The sequence below is a fragment of the Choloepus didactylus genome, chromosome 2, assembly GCF_015220235.1.
Source record: "Choloepus didactylus isolate mChoDid1 chromosome 2, mChoDid1.pri, whole genome shotgun sequence".
NCBI classification, from domain to species: Eukaryota; Metazoa; Chordata; class Mammalia; order Pilosa; family Megalonychidae; genus Choloepus; species Choloepus didactylus.
This window is the reverse complement of record NC_051308.1, coordinates 218,949,481-218,970,363: the sequence shown is the minus strand read 5'-3', so window position 1 is coordinate 218,970,363 and position 20,883 is coordinate 218,949,481. Positions and strand designations below refer to the sequence as shown.

The window sequence follows — 20,883 nt, the reverse complement described above, 5'->3', positions numbered from 1 at the left end:
AGGCTGCTGGCTGATTTTCCCAGCTTGGTTCTCAAGCCCTCTTAAAGGGGGTGGCGGCTGAGACCCGAGGGGGGACCACGGGCTGCCCCTCCCCAAACGATGTCCGTATTTACCTCACGCTCGGATCACAGCGCATCATTTCAGCTTAATTTTATTTCCTCTTATAAATGGGCACAGCACGGGAAGTGTTAAAAAAAAAAAAAAAAAAGAAAGAAAGAAAAAGAAAAAAAGAAACAAAAACCAGTTCCTTCACGAGGCTGCAACAGGTGAACACCCACAGCGGGGCAGGTGCCTTCGTCTCTTTTTCCTCTGCTTTTTCTTATTTAAAGTTTTGGCCATGGATTCGGGGCAGGTACAGTTAATAAACAGGTTATAGGGAAAAGGGCAAGGAAGGCCTTGGTGAGGGACAGACAGAGCCTCCCTGCCCCACCCCAAGTGGGTTCTTAGAGGGATCTGTACAGGAAAAGGACACGCCAGACAGAGGGACACAGTCTTCAGGGGGCTCTCTGGAGCCACGCTGCCTACGAAAAATATTTACATGCACTGTCCACCCTGGGGCTGGATGCACTGAGGTGCCAGGCGGGCACCTGGGGGACGCCTGGGCAACATCTCGGCGGCTCTGTCTATCTGTACAGTTCATGGGCTTCTATTTACAGGCAGGCCTGGGGAGGCCAGTCCGGGGTTGTGGCTGTCAGGAGAAACCCAGGAGCCATGGAAGAGGCCACCACTCCTGCCCCACGAGCGAGGCAGAGGCAGGTCTGCTCCCTGTGCTGCGGTGCCCAGCCTGGGGGCCTGAAAGATAGTCTTGGACCCCCAGGGGTCTGACCTGAGCACCCATAGCTCCTGCCCACAGGCCTTCCCGGTCCAGCCCTCGGATGACCAAGGGACAAGCCTTGCAGGAAAGGTGCCCCCTCCCTGACTCCAGAGACCTCATCCCTCCAGACCCCTGGGGACACAGCCTGGGCTCCAGAAGTCACAGCCGAGGGGTGGGGGGTGGGGGATGGGCACCACCCTAGGCCTAGAGTGGCCCAACCCCCAGCTCTCTAGACCCCACCCTACTCATGCTGTCTGGCAGCCAAGGCCCCAGGGAGGTTCTCAAGCCACGCAAGAACTCCCTCATTCAGAATTCACCTCCAGGAGATGCCCAGTCCCAGCAGGACGCCTTCCCCCGGGAGCACTGGGGTATCTGGGAATCTATTTGGGCAGGCCCTGCACACATGGAGTGAGGGCCCTACACCCACACATTGCACCTTGGAGAGCTCCAGCTCTTCCTTTTAACCAACTACTCTCACTTGGTTTGCCTCACCTTAATTGGACAGGCCAGAGTAGGCAAGGGCTGGCCACAGCGGATTTGGGCTGGTCAGATTGTATTAGACTTCATGTGATAAAGCCTGGACATCTGTCTTGGACCCAGGGCTCCCTAAACAAGGCCCACCTTCTCAAATGCTAAGAAAACAGAGAAGAGACCCAATGCCTGGAGGGAAAGCCCCAAACACCACCTTAGAACTTGGCCCTGGGGATGGGAGGAGCCAGGCCCACCCGGGCCAGCCTAAACCTACTCCAGGACCTCTGACTGCGGGGGCTCCACGGGCTCCCAGCACCCCCTGGGGCCAGAATGCTCTGGTCTTCGCTGGGTGGTCCAGGGCCCCTTTCCTCCATGCTCCCTGGTTTCTCAGCCTCCGCCTGCTCAGGACTTCTCACCAGAGCTGCTGTCCCCATGACAGGAGCCCACCCAGGGAGCAGGGCAGAGAGGCTGGGACTTCTGGTCTCCTCCACTCCCTGGCCCTCAACCCTTCTGTTCCAGGGATGACTGAAGTGAGGCCCAGGATGCTTTCATCCCATTCCCACCCCTCCTCAAAGGCCAGGGCCAGCTGGGCTCCTCACAAGCCTCCCGGATCTGCCGAGGGGGGCCCTGGGGTCTACAAGATGGAGCCCTAGCCTGGGAGAAAGACCTCTGGAAAAGGCAGGCTGTGGGAGATGTCCTGGAACCCCATCCTCACTGCCTCAGGCAGCCCCCACCCTTCAACCTGCAGAAATCTGCTTCCGGGAAGTTTTGAAAAGGGAACAGAAATAAAACCTGGGTGTCTGACTTTAATTGGGGTTGTGGGTGAGGGGGTGGGTGTGGGTGTGAGCACCAGCTGGTCACAACTCACACGACAGCCCTTTGACTCCAAGTGCCCCCCACCCCCTTACCAAGCGCACCCTCCCCCAAAAGGAATGTGACCCTACATTGAAAATATCTACGGAAATGGCCCCAGAAGGGGAAGGTGGGCTGGGGCCTGCAACACCCCCACCCACTCCCACCCCCTGCTCTGATCCTGGCCATGGGCAGCTCATCTGGGAGGGACTGCTTCCGGCTGTGGGTCCATCCAGGTATGGCCCCAAGTACCAGCTGTTTGGCCAAATGGGTGGGCAGGTATCCAAGGGGCGGGCCCCTGTGGCGCAGGGGGAGGCCGAGGGCAGGGCACGCCCTCTCAGGCACTTTGGAGACTTGGTGTCCTGGGAGGCAGTCAGCCCCCTCGCTGAGAGCCAGGAGGGGGTGCGGGGAGACCAGGGGCCTGGTCACACACCCCCTCCCCAGCGGGGGCCCAGGGTCCTGGGAGACCCAAGCACCCTCCACGGCCTAGAGCCAACTCAATACCAGGAGCCAGCTTGCTCCTTCGTCAGCCTTGGGGAAGTCCCAAGGCTCCCAGCCGGTGGAGGGCTGGCCCCAAACATCCCCTTCAGTGGCTACAGGGGGGAGGGAAACTGGCAAGGGGGAGGCCAGGCCCTTGGGGGACTTCTGGCACCTTCCCCCACACCAGGCTTCACTCCAGGAAGAGCCAGGGCCCACCTGCCTCCCCCACATGAGAGGGAGGCTGTGTGGCGTGAGATTGTGCATCCACGAGGGATCAGGTCTGACACAGGCCGGGGTCAGTGGCGATGCAGTGACAGGGTGACTCGGGGTGACCCAATATGGGCTGATTGTTCGGCTTGATCCACCCGCCCCGTGAGCCTGAAACCCCGAGACCAGGTGTGTTGTGTCGGGGTGGGTGTGCAGGTGAGGACATGGTGGGCAGAAAGAGGCGGGGGCCCGGTCATGGTTCAGGTGGCCGTGCCTAGTGGCCTGCAGTGATTGTTTGGGGGGTGCGTAGGGAATGCGTGAGAATAAACATCGTCGGGAGAATGTGTGCGTGGCTGCGACAGGGCTCGATTGGCCGGGATGGTCGGGTAGCATGTGGTTCTGTTGGTGCGTGATGTCTTGCTTGATGTCTCGTGTGTGCCTGAGTGCGACAGTGTGGGAGAAGGGGTGAGCGCAGAGCCCCGCAGAGGCCCGTTGGAGTGGCCCCTCCTCACCGCTGCCTGCCAGGGTACCCTCGGGCAGCCATTTCTTCAGGGGAAGACTGGAAAGCGGTGATGCCTGTGGGGGCATGTGTTCTAGGGTGGCAGGGAATGGGAACCAGGACAGAACAGGCTGGGGACAAGGGACACTCTCTCACCCAGGAGAGAGGGGCGAGGGGAAGGAGTGAGGGGCTGCAGTGTCCGGATGATTTAAGGGCTGAGTCTGCCAGATGCGTGGCCTGGATGCCAGCCCAAGGGCCTCTCTCCCCAGCAAGGAGCCCTCCGCCGGGCCAGGGTGGGCGGGGACAGGGGCAGGGGGCAGGCCCACCTCGAGCCCCGCCCCTCCACCACCAGCCAATCAGGAGCTGCCTTCCTCCTGTCGCGGCAGACGGCAGCGCCTCCTGTCCTGGGACGCCGGGGAGGGGGCGCGGGGGCCCAGTCCCAGGCCTGGGCAGGCGGGGCCGGGCGGGGACTGGGCGCAGGGGCGGCGGCGAGGCTGCGGGGGGCCCGGGGGCTCCTACGCGTAGAACTCCTCCTGCTTGTCGGGTTTCTGGTAGGTGACACTCGCCTGCTTGGGCTCCTCCAGCGTGTAGCTGCCCTCGTCCTTCTTCTTCATGCGGTAGATGAGCAGCGTGACCAGGAAGGCGGCGAACAGGGCGCCCACCACCCCGCCCACGATCACCGCTGCGGAGGGAGAGAGCAGAGGTCAAGGCCCAGAGGCAGGGTGGGATGCAGCAGAGCCGGGGAGGAGGCGGAGGGCCTGGGGGGGTAGGGGCTGGGAGCCCCAATCTGAGATCAGAGCTGGGGTGAAGATGGCATCTATGCTGATACTTCCGGCCCTGGCTACGCGTGCCAACTCTACTCCGTGCACCAAGGGGTTAACTCAACCGCAGCCCTACGGGGAAGGCGCCATGGTCTTCATCAAATGTAAGACACTATGGGTCAGAAGATACACCGTCATTTCAGGGACTGCTGGGGGGCGGTGGGAAGCACTACAGGCTGAATATGACATCCCAATTACAGACCATCAGACATGCACCTTAGGATGGATTAAGTGCAGAACGAACCTCCCCATTCTATAGATGAGGAAAAGGAGGGCTGGAGAGTGAAGTACCTGGCCTGAGGTCACACCGTTCATGAGCAGGGAGCCAGGATTTGGACCAAGAGTCCAGAGCTTAAGAGGTGTGGCAGGGGCAGGCCCACAGGGGCCGGGGTCAAGCATGGGGTCTGAGATTAGGATCCAGAGGGGGAGGCCCCCGATGAATAACTGGGAGCAGGGGTTGAGGTCAGAGTCAGAGGAGGGGTCAAAGGGTGCTGGGGCAAGTGCTAGAGGTGGAGATGCAGGGTCTGGGATAGGGGAGTTCAGGGGAGGAAACAGGGCAGGTCTCGGGGGTCAGGTCCCCAGCTTTCCCTTCTTATCTGCCCCCTAGGAAACTCATGCTGTTCGGACCTCCCTCCTAGGTGCCTACAGGGCAAACTGAGGTCCTATCAGCTGCCTGGCCCTGGGCTCCTCCCAGGCCCCTCTTTGCCCGAGACCCCAGAGCCTCACCTACAAGCACCTCCTTCCGCTCCAGGATACTCTTCTGAGGCAGCTGAGCGGCCGAACTGCCCGAGTCGATGGCATTGTCCAGGAGGCCAGGGCCTGGGCGAGCACCCTTGGGCAGCACCCCGGGTGGGGGTGAGGGCTCGGCCGCAGCCCCACCCACAGCCACCACCTCATTGGCTGTGTCTGGCTGCGTGGTCTCTTCCTCCGTCAGCTCAAAGTCCCCGCTTGGCCCCCCACTCACTGGCACCTCCGGCTCATCCCGGATTGTGGTCAGCAAGGACTCCGGAGTTGGGGTCTGTGGAGAGGATGGCATAAGCCCAGGAGCCAGGCCCCAGCATCCCCTGGCAGGTTCCCCCCTCCCCCAGCCTACTACCACCACTCCCCACCCCCCCCCACCCCGGCAGAGCTAATGCTTACCAAGCACTCACTATGGACCAGGCATGATGCATTTTACTTTCATAACACCCTCAAGAAGGAGGTATAATTATCCCCAAAACACAGAGCAGGAAATAGGCTCAGAGAGGTTAAGTGACTTGCTCTAGGTCACACAGCTAGTAAGAGGCAGAAGCAGAATGAAACCCAGATCCACTCAATTCTGCAGTCTGAGTTTGTAATACTGCCTCTTGCCTCACCCTGCCCTGGCCACATCCTGTCCCCATCCCTCTCCCATCACTTCCCCCTCCAGCTGCCTTAGTAACAATCTTTGGGGGATTCCTGTCAAGGGGCAGTTTGGGGACTGGTGGGCGCAGCTGGTATGGACTTAGGTCTGGTCCCTTGTCCACATGCCTGGGGCAGAGGTGAGCCCCTTAGCCTGGACAACCCACAGAGTATGCTGCCCCTCGGGGGCAATGTCCAGGGAACCAGCCTGGTGGCCGTGAACCCCAGTGGCTCCCACAGGTGGAGGCAGGACCAGCACAGGAATCATGAGACTAAAATGGGGTCTGGGGGAGCCACCAGGGCAGGGGCAGAGCCACTTCATGGGTTGGGAGTGGGGGTTGTGGAGAGGGTGGGCCTGGTGCCAGGCTGAGATAAGGTGGTGCCCAGGGGCTGGGCCTACAGCTGGCCTGCTCCTGGGCTCTGTGCCCTGTCACTGTCCCCCCTCCTGCTCAGCCAAGTCTCTGTGAAAACAGCAGGCTGTCCCAGCTGCTCAGAGGAGCCACAGCAAGGGGACCAGGTCCTGCTGGGGCTGGCCAGGGACTCAAAAGGGCTGATGTATGGACTCCTGAGGTCAGCGCCATGGCCTGAGTGCCACCCCTGCGAGGCTGGCTGCAAGGGGCTTCTGTACTTCAATCAGTTCTCACTTCCTGCCTCCCGGCACGGCGCACCCAGTAAGGATGAAGCAACACTTCCCATTTCCTTGATACGCACCCATCCCCAGCATCCTGAGCTACCTCCATCTTCTTTCTTTCAATCCCCATCCACACCCACACTTCCCGGCCCTAGCAGGAGCTCTGGAGCCACCTCATTCTGCCATAACAGGCTGTGAAAACTTGGGAGAGTAGCAATGGCCATAGCTAAGGCTCTTAGTTGCTTGACTTTTGCCAGGCACTGTTCTAAGCACTTTGGATATATCTGTAAATTTAATTCTCACCACACTACGATAGACTTTTCTCCTCATCTCAGATAAGGTGACAGTGGTACAGGAAGGATGGGTGACTTGCCTGAGATCCCAGGGCTAAGTAAGAAAGGGACTGCCTGGCCCCCGAGTCTTGACTCTCAACCAGGACACACAGGCCCCTGCCCCCTCCCCCCAACTAACACACACACTCACCCAACTCCTTCCCCACTGATATCTTGTCCCAGCACCCTAAACCTCACCCACCCACCCTGGCCTTCCATCTCTGTAGACCCAGTCCCACCCCACACATCTCTGTCCTCACCCTGTCACCCACACCCAGCCTTGGCCCTACAGCCACATCCCCCCTCATCCTCCTCACCCCTACCTGGCTCCTCTCCGGAACCTGCTGGGGCTCACCTCCGCTCAGCCCCGTCCGGTCCTTCCTTCCCCCGATGTACACCCACCCCCCTCTGCTCTCACTCCCGGCCCTTGCCCAGTCCCTCACCTGAGCCACCTCCGTAGGTCCAGGGGCAGTGGTCCCCAGGGGCAGGGTGCGCCGTTCAGGGATGTCAGGGTCCTGGGTGGTAACCGGCCTGGGGAGGGCTCTTGGCCTGGAGGTAGCTGTGCTGACCAGCCTGGGTGTTGGGGCCTCTGTGTCCAAGACAGCTACTGTGGTGGGAGGTGAGGGCACCGCCGGGGTGGTGGCCCGGGCCGTGGCTGCCGTGGTCAGTGGAAGCGGCAGAAGCCTCTGGATGCCGGTGGTCCTTACAACAGAAGCGGTGGCCGTGGAAGGAGGTACCGCAGGGGTGCTGGGGGTGGCGGTGGCCACTGTGGCAGGCACCATGGCCGGGGCCCCTGTGGTCACGGCGGCAGTGGTAGCTGTGGTAGTGGATACGGTGGTGGCTCTCTGGCTGGGCTCTCCTGGGACCTCGGTCACCACTGGGGTGCTGGTGGCCATCTCCGGGGTAGGGCGCTCAGAGGGCAGCTCTTCAAACGGAGCACCCACGGGCTGGATGTCCGTAGTGGGCAGCACGGCGGGCGTGGTGGACACCGCCGGGGCCATATCTGGGCTGAAGCGCATGGCTGTCTCAAGGCCCGACTCCTGCTCGAAGTCTGAGAGGGTGGGGGAGAGGGAGAGAGCTAGGGAGCTGGGTGCTCGCAAGGGGCAGGTGAGCAACAGGCCTCACGACTGGGGGCCCCAACCCCCTCTCTTTGCCCAATGTTCCCAGGACAAGATGAGGAAGAGGAAGAAGGCACAGCCTAACTGAGGGCTACCAGATGGCCGATGGCTGGTGGATGTTCCCCAGCTCCTCTCTGCCCAGCCAAAAACTCTTCCAGGGGACCAACTCTCCCAGGAAGACTTCCCTGACTACCCCAGCCTGAAGCTTTGATGAGGTCAATCCACCCAGCAGCAACTAAGGCCCTACTGGGTGCAAAGCTAAGTGGGGTCTGAGGGGGAGTGGGGAGGGGCATTCTGGGAAGAGTCAGGCCCAGGTGGGCCCTACCACAGGCACAAGGCAATGGGCACACTGAGGCTTCCTCCCAGAAGCAGAGGGCATGTGGGAGAAAGAGACCTTCCTTCAGGGGAAGTGCGTGAGCAGTGTGGCTGAGTCAAAACCAGGGCACTGAAGGGATCTGGGAAGAAATGAGGAAATGGAGAGGGGCAGAGGAGCCACAGCCAGCTCCTGGGGACCTGGACCAGACAGAGCAAATTGGGAGCAGAGGCATGACCCACCAGAGAAGGCTTTTACAAAGATTCACCTGGAAGAGGCTTAAAGGAGTGGGCTACAGGGGAAGGCTGAGGCCGGGGCATGTGGATCTCGTGTTTCATCAGACACGAGCCTGTCCCCTCACCAGGCCCAATCACAATACCACCACCACCCCCCACCACCCCCACCCAACCTCCTTTTTGCTACCATGTTTAGAGCTCCTTCCCTGTGCCAGACCCTGACGTCTCATCTGGAGCTCTCACAGCGCTCTGAGTGCAAGGTATATATACTTAACGGCCACTTACAGATAAGAATGCCGAGACTCAGAGAGGGAAAGTGGCTTGCAAGAGGACACACAGCTGTTAAGTGGCAAAGAGAGGATTCCAACTAGGGTGCCTCCCTTCTCTCACACTCCTCTGGGGGACCCGCAGGGCCTGGCTTGCCTTTCCCAGGCACCATTTGAGGGGCCGCCCATTTCTCTCGCTGCCCTAACCCTGCCCTTGGCTGCAGCTGATGGGAACGGGGGGGCCACCTGACCCCAGCCAAGCCCATCAAATTGTCTCTGCAGAGAATGTGCCAGTGTGCCTGAGAAGTGGCTACTAAATCCGTCCTGGTGGCTGGGACGGTAGGGTGATAAACCGGGTTGCAAAAGGGCGGCCACATCCCCCGCTAGCTCTACCCGGAGGGCAGAGGGGGTAGTCTGCAGAGACCCGAGCTGTGCCCTCCGAGGTGCAGGGAGATGGGCATCCTGGGCTCTCAGGGCCTTCCAAGCCCTGGATCCGATCCCCAGTGGGGTTGCCTGCACATCTTGTTCTTGGGGTCCGTGAGGTACCCTTGTCTGCCTGAGCTCCCCACATTGCCCAATTGGGCCTGAGCAGCCTCTGCTCCTTCTCAGGGAAGCCTTGGGGTGAGGCACCAGGAGAGGGGGATCACTTACAGCCCGAGCCCGACCCCGAGTAGAGGTCATCCAGTTCATCATCGGGGAAGGAGTCGTCGTCCCCGGAGCCCTCAAGGTCCACGGGCCTCTCGAAGTTCTCGCTGCGCCAGCGCTGAGCCTGGGGAAGGTAGAGACGGGCTCAGGACTCGGCACCAAGGCCAGGCAGCCTGGACGGGCCCAGAGGGATGGCAGGCCATCCCACGGGAGAGTGGCAATGGAGGGACAGTGCTACCCCGCAGCCCCCCATCCCTCCACTCAAGGGCTAGGACAGCAGTCCCCATCTTCTGGCCTGAAGACCACCACGGGGGGGCTGGTTACCCCCAGCTCCTGAGTGGAGCCATGTGCAGGGCACAGGCTCTGGAGCCGAGATGTCTGAAACTGAATCCTAGTCCCATCACTTACTAAATGTGTGACATGGGGCAATTTATGTAATCTGTGCCTCAGTTTACTCACTTATGAAACAAGCTAATAGTTCCTGCCTATTTAATGTGCTAACGTGTGTGCAGTGCTGAGCTCAGCCCTGGTACCCAGCAGGTACCCAGGACAGGTTACCTGCTATCCTCACTGTAGCCGGCACCGCCACCCCCACGCACAAAGGGCCTTTCACAGACAAGACCCCACAAAGTCTTCAAGTCAAGTTTGTGTGTGTGTGTGTGTGTGTGTGAAGGTCATCAGGCCCATTCCACAGATGAGAGAACTGAGGCCCAGTTGCCCAAGGTCACCAGAGCATATGATATGGGCAAGTTCCACTCTGCTTGGGACCCAATGTCTCCCTCCTCAGTTAGGACCACCAGATGGGCCTGGGTGCTGGGGAGATGTGGGGCTCTGGGAGGGAAGTGCCTTGGATGGGATGGGGGAGAGGGAGTGCAGACTGCAGCCCTGAGCCCGGGTCCTCCCCCAAACAAGAATGAGCCTCCCCTGCCCTCACCCCACCCCCAGAGTATCTTAGCACCCCCGAGTCAGTTCAGGGCCTGACTGCTACTTCCACTTCTGCCATGAGGGTCTCCAGGGGCCATGAGGGGTCAGAGGGGCTTCTCCCAAGGTCCAGCTCACCAGGCCCAAGACTACTCCCAGAGTTGGAACCTGCGAAGACTGGGAGCTGGGGCTCTGGGGTCCCCACTCTGTCCCTCCCCACCCCAACCCTGGGATGAAATCAATGGCAGGAGGGGAAACCCCCAAAGAGGGACAGGCATGGCCCTGCTCCTTGGCCGGATCTCCAGCTACACCTCTGACCCCAGCTCCAGACTGAGCCCAGCCACGGTTCCTGCCCCGAGAGCTTTCCAGAAGGTAAGATTAACACTTAGTGCTCAGATGTGAAGGACATGGCATCTGGGTCTCAAATAATTGAAATAACAGACAGAAAGGTGTCCTAGGCCAAGGGAACAGCGTGAGCACAGCCTCTGAGGTGGGAAAGTGCAGCCTGTGCTCTCGGGAGGGGGGGGGGCTGCCCCTCCCCACCCCGCCCAGTGCCCCTCCCCCAACCCGTGCACATTTGGTTCCAGCCCCTCTGCCCCTTTCCATTCCCAGAACATGCCTAGACTCTCCTACCTCCTTCACTCATGCCGTTCTCTCTGCCAACCAAGAATGCCCTTCCTTTCTTTCCCCATATCCCCCAACTTTGTGCTAACTCCTGCCCCTATGTCACTTCTTGAAAGAAGCTTTCCAAGCATCCAGTAGTTCTGAATTCATGATACTTATCACTGCTTGTGAGCTGTGCTTGTTTATGTGTATATTTGTTCAGTGGCTGTGCCCACTGTCACTAAACTATGTACTAAATGAAGGCAAGGACAATGTCCAGAGTCCAGCAAGGGGCCTGGTACATAGTAGGTATTCAAGGAATATTTGTTAAGAAATGACCGCTGGATTAGGAAGATGTGAGCAAATCATGGGGCAGGCAGGAGGCAGGGCCAGCTGGCCTTGTGGTTAGGGAAGCCAGCTGGGGACCGGTCACGGGAGGCTCTCAGTGTCCCACTGACAACTTTATCTTGGAAACTGGTCATTTTTCACCCGGCTGCACATCAGAACATCGTGAAAGCCAAACTCAGCGGTTCATCAGGATCAAGTCTGAGCATCTGACCGACAGTGGGGAGCCCTGGAAGGCATGTGAGCAGGAGAGGGACGGGACTGGCACTGTGTTTTTGCTCAGCCCCTGATACTCGCCCGCCTTCTGAAATTCGTACAGATGGGCCCCCTTCTGAAATTTGCAAAGAGCCAGAGAGGGGCCGGCCCAGAACCCCAATCTTGGCTTCCCACCCCCAGCCCAGCCTCATCCGCCTGCTCCAAAGCCCTCTCCAGCCCAGCCAGGGCAGGGGGCCAGGGCAGGGAGCCAGGAGATCCCCCCACCCCCAACACACACAAGTCTCGAAGTAATGAATTAATCAGTATTTACTTGCTACCAGTGAGTCATGGAACGGAACAATTAGAGTAATTGCTCCCGTGACTAATTGCTGGGTCTTCCTCCTTTTTAGACATTCCAGGAGCTCACAGCAGCTATCGCCCAACTTTCTCCAGGGCCACCCAGAAGGAGGGGGCAGAGCAGGGGCTGGGGCCCGGGAGCAGCTCAGAAGCCACGAGCTGAGCCGTGAGGAGGAGATCTAAGAAGTCTGTGGTCCCAGGGGCCCCCGAACGTGGGAGCCAAAGGAGAGCCCTCAGGATTCCTCAGTGGCCAAAGGCACACACTGGCCCCTCATACCCTGCTCCCAGAAAGGCCTGACACACTCAGAGACAGAGGACAGATCCACCCCAGACACACACCGCTCACACTCACCTAAAGGCAGCCACAGAGAGACACAGTATGGCCGTGGGCCCCTGGGTGCAAATGGGGCACATGCATGGGGCTGGGGGATGGGGAAGGGGACTGTAGGCACAGAGGAGGGACATACTGTGACCCTCTGAGGCTCCGAGACAAGCATCGAGTCTCCTGTGAATCCATCAGCCTCCACTCAGGTAGCTCTCACCTAGATACTATTCATCCTTAGCTCAGTAGCCATCGACATGACAACTGTTGCCATGACGACCATCTCCTCCATGCTAAGGACCAGGAGCTCCAGCTCCCCACAGAGATGGGGGTGGGGGGGGTGGCTGGAGAGGGAGAGATCACTGAGGAACAGAGAAGATGACAGGGAGAGGGGGGAGGTGGAGACACAGGGACAGAGAGGCAGAGGGCAGAGGGAAGCAGGGGCGGAGGGGCAGAGGGGGAAGTGGAGGGGGGACTATGTGCAAGAGAGGAGAGAGTGGGAGGTGGAGGGAGAGAATTCTCTCACATCTTAATTTAGCCTCGCGCTGATCAGATGAAGCTGGGGAAGGGGCCACCTTGGTGATTTTCCAAACCTGCATCCAAGGGAACATTCTTTCTGAATAATCAGCAGCCCCCAGAATGGGGGGAAGGGTGGGGTGCCAATAACCCAGGCCGCCCTGGGGAAGCTTGGCGGGAGCTTAATGCTGGGGACCGCCCAGGCCCCCAGAATGCTGTGTTGTCCAGCACCCCCCTCCCCAAGTCAGCTGCAAAGCAGCTCTGCCTCTCCTTGGGCCTGCTGCAGGCCTAGGGCTCAGTGAGGTCCCCAGAGGACCCCTCCAGGGGTGCTGGGAGCTGCAACTCCCAATGGAGCAGGAAGGAGAGGAGAGAGGGATGGGGGCGGGGAACTGAGCTTGGGAGGCAGCAGGGAAAGCCAGGGAAGTCACAAAGTGCCTGACTAGGATGGTGACAAACAGCCTCTGACCCCCAAACGACCCCCCAATTTGCATAACTCCATGCATAATTAGTGTAATTATCCATGCAATTCCCTTAAAGGAGAATTGAATCCAAATGCCCAGGACCCTGCGGGCCCCTCCCTGACCCTACCTGCGCCCCCTCCAGGTAAATTCATACCCTCCTCTGCCTGATAAACACCCATAGACCCAACACAGAATAGATAATCTGTGTTCAGTTCGACATTCGCACGCATACACCCACACAGCCACACCCTACAAAAACGCATAGCTACACACAGCCCAGCGCACACACAATGGAAGCAACACTAACCAACCCCGACCTTACACCCACTGCAGCTTACGAACACGCCCAGCACAGCCCCGCTCACTACACCCCTAGCTGCATGACACCTGGGGTACTCACAGCCACATGTCTGTATCCCCCCCAATAAACCCTAGGGATTCCCCCCACAAACTTCTGCAACATCTCTTAATCACATGCTGAGCACACACACACCACACCCAAGACACACAGGCAGCGCCCCCCTCCCCACCTCACAACCTGCATACAATATTTTCTCATGCTCAAACCCCACCCCCACTACACGCACACCTTAAGGCACAGGTGAGGCTGCCCACAGTGGAAGCACCTGAGCCTTCTGCTTCCTGCCAACTCCACTCCCAGTGCAGACACCAAATGAGAGGCTCCCCGGGGCAGCTGGTGAAGGGCTGAGTATTGGGGTCCCAGGGGAGCCACTGAGGGGCCTCCGGGGATTCTAGAGACCTCTGACTACCACTGCTGAGGGTCTGCCCCAGGCCAGACCCTGGGTATGCTGTGCCTGCACTGCCTCCTTGAATTCTCACAATTTCCCAGAGCTTTTATTATCCCCATTTCACAGATGTGGACACTGAGGCTGGGGTTTAGGCAGAACGGGGACATGAGCACAGGTCCATGGTCTCAGAAGCCCTTGCCCGGAACATTCCAGAGCCACCGCCATCCAACTCGTGACCCTGCAGCCACTGCTCACCCCCTGCACAACCTCAATTTAGAAATCCCCACAACCATCCACGCACACCCAGAGTCCACGCACGCCATGTGTGCTGTGTGCTCTCAAACCCCCACTCCCGCTCCTCCACTCGCTCCCACCTACGCGGCCCTGAATAGGCACCCACCATATGAACACCCCACTCTCAGATGCCCACCACCAGGCCCTAACACCAGCTTCACCAACTCCCTGCACTCACACACTCGCGCACACACACACACACGCGCGCGCGCATGCACACGGTCCCAGAGGGTGCGTCTGTACCCTGACACCTCCCCTCCCAGGGAGCTGCAAGTATGCACACCCCACCAGGATGAGACGTGCCCTCCCCCCCAGTGGACCAACAGCCCCTTGCCACCACCCCAACTCGAGCTGACCCACAACCTCACCCGGAGGCCCCCTCACTCACCACCCACCCACACTCCCTCCCCTTTATTGAAAAGTAAAGTGACTGGGGAGGCTGGCTGGGTTCCCCAGGGCCTGGAGCAAGCAGGCATTGCCCGCTTCCTTTCCTGGCCCACCCCCAGGGCTCAGGTGGGTGAGGTGCCCATCCAAGTGTCAGGGAAGTCTCAGTTCAGTGACCCCTTCCCCGCCACCCATCTTCCCACACTCTTCACTCACTCCAGGGAGGTGGGGGATGTGCTCAGAGAGAAAACCAGGAGCCTCTCCCTCCCACCCCCAGCTTCCTTCCAAGCCTGTTTGAGCAGTCTGGGGCCTCCTATGCTCCACCCTGCCCCCCTTCCCCACCCCATCACAAGCCTCCCTTGGGAAACAGGATGGATAGCACAGAGGGTGAGCCAGATTGAATCGGCTCCTTACTACATGAGACACTAGGCAACTTACTTTTCTCAGCACCCCAGTTTTCACCTCTGTAAAATGGGGATGACAGTGTGTGCAGGTAACAGAATGAGAACAGGACCTAAAGTGGAGAGCTGAATACATAAATGTAGCCAGGATTATTGTTGGTTACTTATTAACATCTTGATTAATACATCTTAGGACTTTTATCTCATTTAAGCCTCAGTGTCCTCAACAGGGAAACAGAATCAGGGCAAACTCCCATGCTGCAGATGAGGCCATTGATGCCCAGAGAGGTTAAGTAGCTCTGCCAAAATCACACAGCAGGGGAGAGTGCAGAGAGGGAAAGGACAAATTTCAGCAACACAAACACACACAAATTAGGTCAGCTGGGAAGGATCCAGGAGCCCAGGCGGACCGGCCCCGGAGCCCAGCACCCCAGCGCTGTGCTAATCATGCTGCAAAAGCTAAGAATAAGATCAAGTGTAATTATTTTTCCCGAGCTTCCTTCCTCTAATTAGCCAGGCTCAGGCTTCACTCTCCTGGTGACCAGAGGCTATGTAAGCAGGGTTGGGAGCCCAGTTTTGGAGTCAGACAGTCTTGGGTTCAGGTCTCAGCTCTGCTACTTACTTGCTGGCTGACTTTGGGCAAGCTTCTTGACCTGTCTGAGCCTCTGTTTTGGTGACATGGGGACAATAATAATACATGCTTCTCTTTGAGTGAGAAGATGCACAGGGTAACTCAAGTTCAACATCACAGGTTAGTAGGACCACAGCCCAGGCCCTGCCTTAAGCCTCACCTTTAATGCTAACGTGGACCTGGGAGACCACAGAGCTCAACTCCCCCTTTTCACAGAAGTGGAGACTGAGGCCCAGGGAAGGAAAAGAGCTGCATTTTCCACTGCCCAATAAAAAGGGTGGGTGGCAGGGAATGAGCCCACCCAGGAGCACTCAGAGAGGTACGGTGGCTTGTGCAGACACACAGAGACTGGACGTCTAGCTCCCGGGAGTGGAGTTAGGGAAAGCAGGGGTCTCAGCAGGCTCTGTCCTCATCCCGGCCCCGAGCAGCCCTCAGTCCTGTGAGAACTCGGTGCCCCTCACACTCACCGGCTCCACCCCGGAGACCTGGAGCGTCACCGCAGGAATGTGGGCTGGGGACAGGCTCTGGGCAGCAGGACAGCCAAGGGGCTGTGTGACCGGGAGCCTGCCCGGGAAGGGGCCCTCGGTCCTCACCCCCACCCATCCACAGCTGCCCTGGCTGGGAGGCCAGCACCCCCACATTCACTCACTGCTGGAGGAGGTGAGGGGCACAAAGGCTGCACCTGCTGGGGGCAGAGTGAAGGGCAGCGGAGGGGCAGAGAGAGGCGGGACCGAGAAGGCCTTGGCTGAACTCAGTTCCCACCCCCCTAAAAACAATCAGCAAAATAAATGGCAGCACTCTGACCCTGACACACCCTCCAACTTACCCAGGCTCCTACACCTCTGCTCAAGCCCTCCCACTCCCTGATGTCCCCCCACACACTCCCCACCAGCATCCCTGCCTCCGGGGCAGCTCAGAGGCCAGGAATTGCTCCTTTGGGCCCAGCCCAGCCCACTGCTCTGACACCCTGTATTTCCACCGTCAGCTTCAGGCCTGCCCCCCGCATCACCTTCTCACTTCCCACCCGTGCTCCCCCCACCCACCCCAGAATCACCCCCTCTCCACTGTCGGCACCTGCCCCTCCATGCCCCTCCTGGACCCAGCAGGAGACCCGGTGGGCCACGGCTCCTGAGAGTGTGGACAAGTTCCCTTCCTGCTTCTCTGCGTTCCCTTTTCCCCTCTTTGTAAAATGAAAAGTCAGGCTGGATGACTCGGGGCCATTCCCATTCTGATACCCTGGGGCTCCAAGAATCTGGCCCTCAGAGTCAAAGAGATCCAGAGCAGTGTTCTTCACGAGAGGAAAAGAGTGGAAATAACCTACATACCCAACAACAGGGGATCGGTTAAATAAACTAGGGTACAACCCTAATGGGCACTAGGATGCAGCCATCAACAATTGTGCTTTTCACAAACCTACACTGTCTAATTAAGTCACCCACAGGCATAAGTGCATCATGGCAAGTTTTTTGTTTGTTACTTATTTCAAAGGGTATTTAAGGATATGGAAAAATGCAAGCAATGGTTGTGAGGAAGCACTGCAGCCTGGACGACTGATGTAGGATCACACCGACAGGACCGCAGCCTGACACGGTCTCCCCAAACTTGTGTGACCTTGGCCTCTCTCCACCTGGTTTTCCCGTTAAACAAAGAATCCCAACCCCACCCCCTGGGCCTCACTGGAGGGGCTCATCACGACTGCGCATTAACGAAGTGTTCGATAGATGCTGGCTATTAATACAATGATCATCGGCAAGTTTAAAGAATAGGTTATAAAAAATACGTAGAGCTTGATCCCATTTTAATGAACTCACTACCAAAGTGAATTTCCAAACCCTGAATTGCACTCAAGATTCTCAGAGGCTCTCTCTGGGTGGTGGATTATGGGCAGTTTTAATTTGTTTTCTTAGAATGTTTCTGTATTTTCCAAATTTTCTATGATAAACTCGTAGCACTTTTATTAGATGCAACATGCTCTTTCAGAGTCACCATCCCTGCCGCTGTCTGGGCTGGGAAGCTCCTTGGCTCCCTCGTTCTGCCCCGACCCCGCTGGGACTGTTCATGAGGAACATTGCAAGGAAACAGAAGGGCGAGCAGAAAGGAAACAAACACAAAAGCCTCTGCGAGGCTGGCAGGGCCCCACAGCCCGGGCCGATGTAGCTGCGTCCACCACAGAGGCTGGCTTCACGGGGCCTGGTCCTCTCCGCTGCAATCGGCCCGTCTGACCCACAGTTCTTGGATGCCTCTCCTGCCCACCGCCTCCTGCCAGCCCACTTCCTGGCCAGTTCCAGCCGGGGTGCAGGCTGGTCACCCGACAGCTGCCTGCCCCATCTCCAGCGCCTGGACAGAGGATGAAAGCCCAACCTGGGGTACACCAGAACCCCTCCCCAACCCAGGGCTAGGACACGTCCGTCAGCCACATCATCAATCCCGGGCACCCGCCCGCTCCTGCCACCCTCTCGGCCACCCCGACCCTCACCGGCCATTCAGTACTGGCCCCAAGCTCATGCCCGAGAGCAGGACCACCCATGGAGCCCTGCTTTACCAAAGCCAACAGCCACCACGTTCCTCCCACCCTGTAGGGTTCTGGGAACAGCAGGGCTGTCTCGGGCTTTGCCCATTGCTGTTCCTGCTTCCTGGAACACCCTTCCCCACGATGTCTGACCGGCCAGGGCCTACTTGAGCTTCTTGAATCCATACAAGTATTATTTGTTAAGTGCCTACTGAGTGCCAGGCAATAGACTAGGCACTCGAGTCCCAAAATCTGAAAGGCTCTCATGAAGCTCTCAGCTCAAATGATGCCTCTTCCGTGAAGTCCTTCTGGATATCACACACACACACACACACACCAACCACACTCTCCTGGACCAAATTAGGAAATCTTTCTCTGGGAATCTACACTTCCATCGTGTTGTCATTTACTGGGGGAGCAGGAGGGACCACTAATCATGTTTCCATCTCGCATGGGCACCTTCCAGATCCCATTTAATCCACTTGGACACCCTGGGGAGCAGTGTTATTCTCCCCACTTACACGAGAAGCTTGAGGTTGCTGAGCCACCCAAGGGCCCTCAGCAGGATTTGAACCCTAGCCTTGCAGATTCCAAATCCAGTGCTCAGTCGATCTCATGATCTCCTGAGAATGCATGCAGGGATCCCAGTTTGTGGCTCATTCCACTGGGTTTTTCCAAAAGAGGCCTGAGGCCATTCTGTCCCTCGTCATGAACAACAGTGACTGCTCTGAGTGGAGGGGGCACTCACTATGTGCCTGGCTCTTTATACACACATGGCCTCATTTCTCTTCACAAACACCTGACTTGTAAGGGATTATTATCTCCATTTCACAGACAGGCAAACTGAGGCCCAGAGTCACACAGCAGTGGATCCAGGATTTGAACCCAGGGCTAGCTGACCCTCAAGAGCCATGCTCTTTGTACACTCTTTGCACACCTACTCCTATCCCTTGTCAGTCTCTGCACCAGGAAGCTCCTCAAGGGCAAGGCAAGTGTGAGAATCCACTGTTCCCCCTTCTGCCTGCCCCCAGTCCTTGCAGAGACAGACAGGTTGGCTGAACATCTGGGAGTGGGTAGAAATGGAGGACAGGCTGTGCTCAGGTGACAGGTGGCCCAGCTCAGGTGAGCAGCCTCACTTCAATGACTCACTGGCAAGTGCCCCTGGGAGCGAGTCTCTGGGTTCTGCAACTCTCCCTGCCAAATCACAAACACGGCATGTCTGCCCGCTCCTGGGGCCCACGAGTCTCCACGGAACAGCCCAGCATGGAGACACTGGGTGTTCTAGGCCTGGCTTTCCTCTTCCAGACTCGGTGCCTGACTCAAGTCCCTTCACCTATGTGAGACTCAGTTTGCCCTCCTACAAAATGGACATGAGTCCCAACACCTTGAGATCCCAGCCTTAGATGCCTAGTAGTCAGCTGACGGTTAGTACGTGCTAGGACATGACACTGTCCCCACTCAAATGTGACCTCAGGGAGGCCCCCCTGACCACCAAGCCACCCAAAAAAGCTCTCAGCCCCATCAACTCTGGCAACCCCAGGCTTGTTCTTGTGCTCACCACGGTCTGAAATTGGCATATTTACTCGGCTTCTGGTTTATGACTGTCTCCTCCCCAACAGCTGCTCCTGGAGGCAGTGACAGGGTCTGTCGCAGCCACTCCTGTTTCCCCAGGGCCCAGAACATCTGTGGTTACACAGGAGGGCTCCACCAGTATCTGCCCAGTGAATGCTGGGGATGCAATCACCCCTGTGAACGCAGTCACCCCATGTCACTGACCTCCACTCCCCAAGTCCCTGCCCTCTCTGGGCCTTTACAGCCCCATCTGTAAAGCAGGGGGTTGACCAAGGGTTCTGTCCGGTCCCTTCCTCCAAATTCCAGTGGAGGACTCTAAGGAGGAGGGAAGAGAATCTGTGACTGATCCCAGTTTATTTTGTCATAAAATGTCTATGCAAATTATATGCAAAACCATGCAGATCAGCAGGCTTCCAGCTGTGCTTGTAATTCTGGCCATGTTACCACCAGGCCTGGGCTGGGTATAAAGCAGCATTTACTGAGCACCTACTAAGCACCAGACCCCTGATGCTTCATTTAAACTTCCCAGGAGCCAGGTGAATGAGCCTCCTTACCACAGAGGCTCAGTGACTAGCCGGAGGTCACAGAGAACTCAGTCAAAACATCAAGATGGAGCTAAGGGGGCAAGGCAGGGGGAATGGGAGACTCGAGTGGAGGAAGGGGGTTGGGGAGCAGACAAAGGCCCCAGTGAGTGTCTAGTTCTCATGACCACAATCCACGGCAGCCCAAAGGACAGAGGAACCCTCTGCCTGAGGTGGGGGTCACCTAAAGCCGGTGAGGGGGCTCCAGGAACTTCACCAGCCCTGGGCTTCCGCTGGGCTGACCCCAGGCCCTCCTCCAGGAAACCAAACAGACCCTGCTGGGGTCAGCCCAGGGAAGGCCCAGCCCTGCCAGCTGTCCTAGGAGACAAACCCCTCAATGTCCCCACAGCACCCCCCATGTCGCCAGGACACATGCCAAGCATATAACCTGAGGACACACAACACACACCCAAAACGTCCCGTCTGTAAGCCAGGCTGTGGTTTTCCTCACCCTCCTGTTTGCTGGGTTATTTATAACCAGTACAAACTCGCACGCAGTGGAGATGTGACTCTCCCCACCCCCAGCCCGGAGCTGTCCCACTGGCTTCTGAGCTGCTCGGCTTCAAGGGTCAGAACTGACCAGATTCAGATGGTCCAAGCCTCGGGGATCTCAGGGGCCATGACCACCATGTCCCAGATGGAAACTGAGGCTCAGAGCATGGACTCAGCCAAACTGACTGGGGGGCGAGGTGGCGGCCACAGCCCCCAGAGGCCTGCCTAGGGCTACACTTGCCCCAGGGCTGCCTCTCGCCCAAGACAAAGATCTGTGTGGGACATGGGTGGGGGTGGGAAAGGAAGGGGCAGCCTGATGCCCAGGCCCTCCCTCCTCAGTCCTGGAAGACAGGTGGGAGCCTTGCAATGAGGCAGGGGCTCTGGAGCTAGACTGCTGGGTCCAAATCCCAGCCCCGGCCCTCAAAAGCTGTGTGACCCCAGACAAACAAGTCTACCTCCCTAAGCCTGTTTCTTCTCCAACAAAA

The 20,883-nt window shown here is 58.2% G+C and overlaps 1 protein-coding gene across 2 annotated transcripts in view; it reads right to left on the bottom strand.

Annotated features, from left to right (window-relative positions):
• Nucleotides 1–215: 215 nt before the first annotated feature.
• The window catches only part of SDC3 (syndecan 3), a 35,496-nt gene continuing 14,828 nt past the window's right edge, over nt 216–20,883 (bottom strand). Inside the window, exons 2-5 of one of the 2 annotated variants that reach the window (XM_037827931.1) lie at nt 9,072–9,189; nt 6,931–7,538; nt 4,871–5,162; nt 216–4,005 (exon numbers count right to left, since the gene is read on the bottom strand). In XM_037827931.1, coding sequence (XP_037683859.1) covers nt 3,839–4,005; nt 4,871–5,162; nt 6,931–7,538; nt 9,072–9,189 — 1,185 coding nt within the window. In that variant the 3' untranslated portion in view covers nt 216–3,838. The remainder of the gene's footprint in view (nt 4,006–4,870; nt 5,163–6,930; nt 7,539–9,071; nt 9,190–20,883) is intronic. The other variant, XM_037827930.1, reaches the window with a different exon arrangement.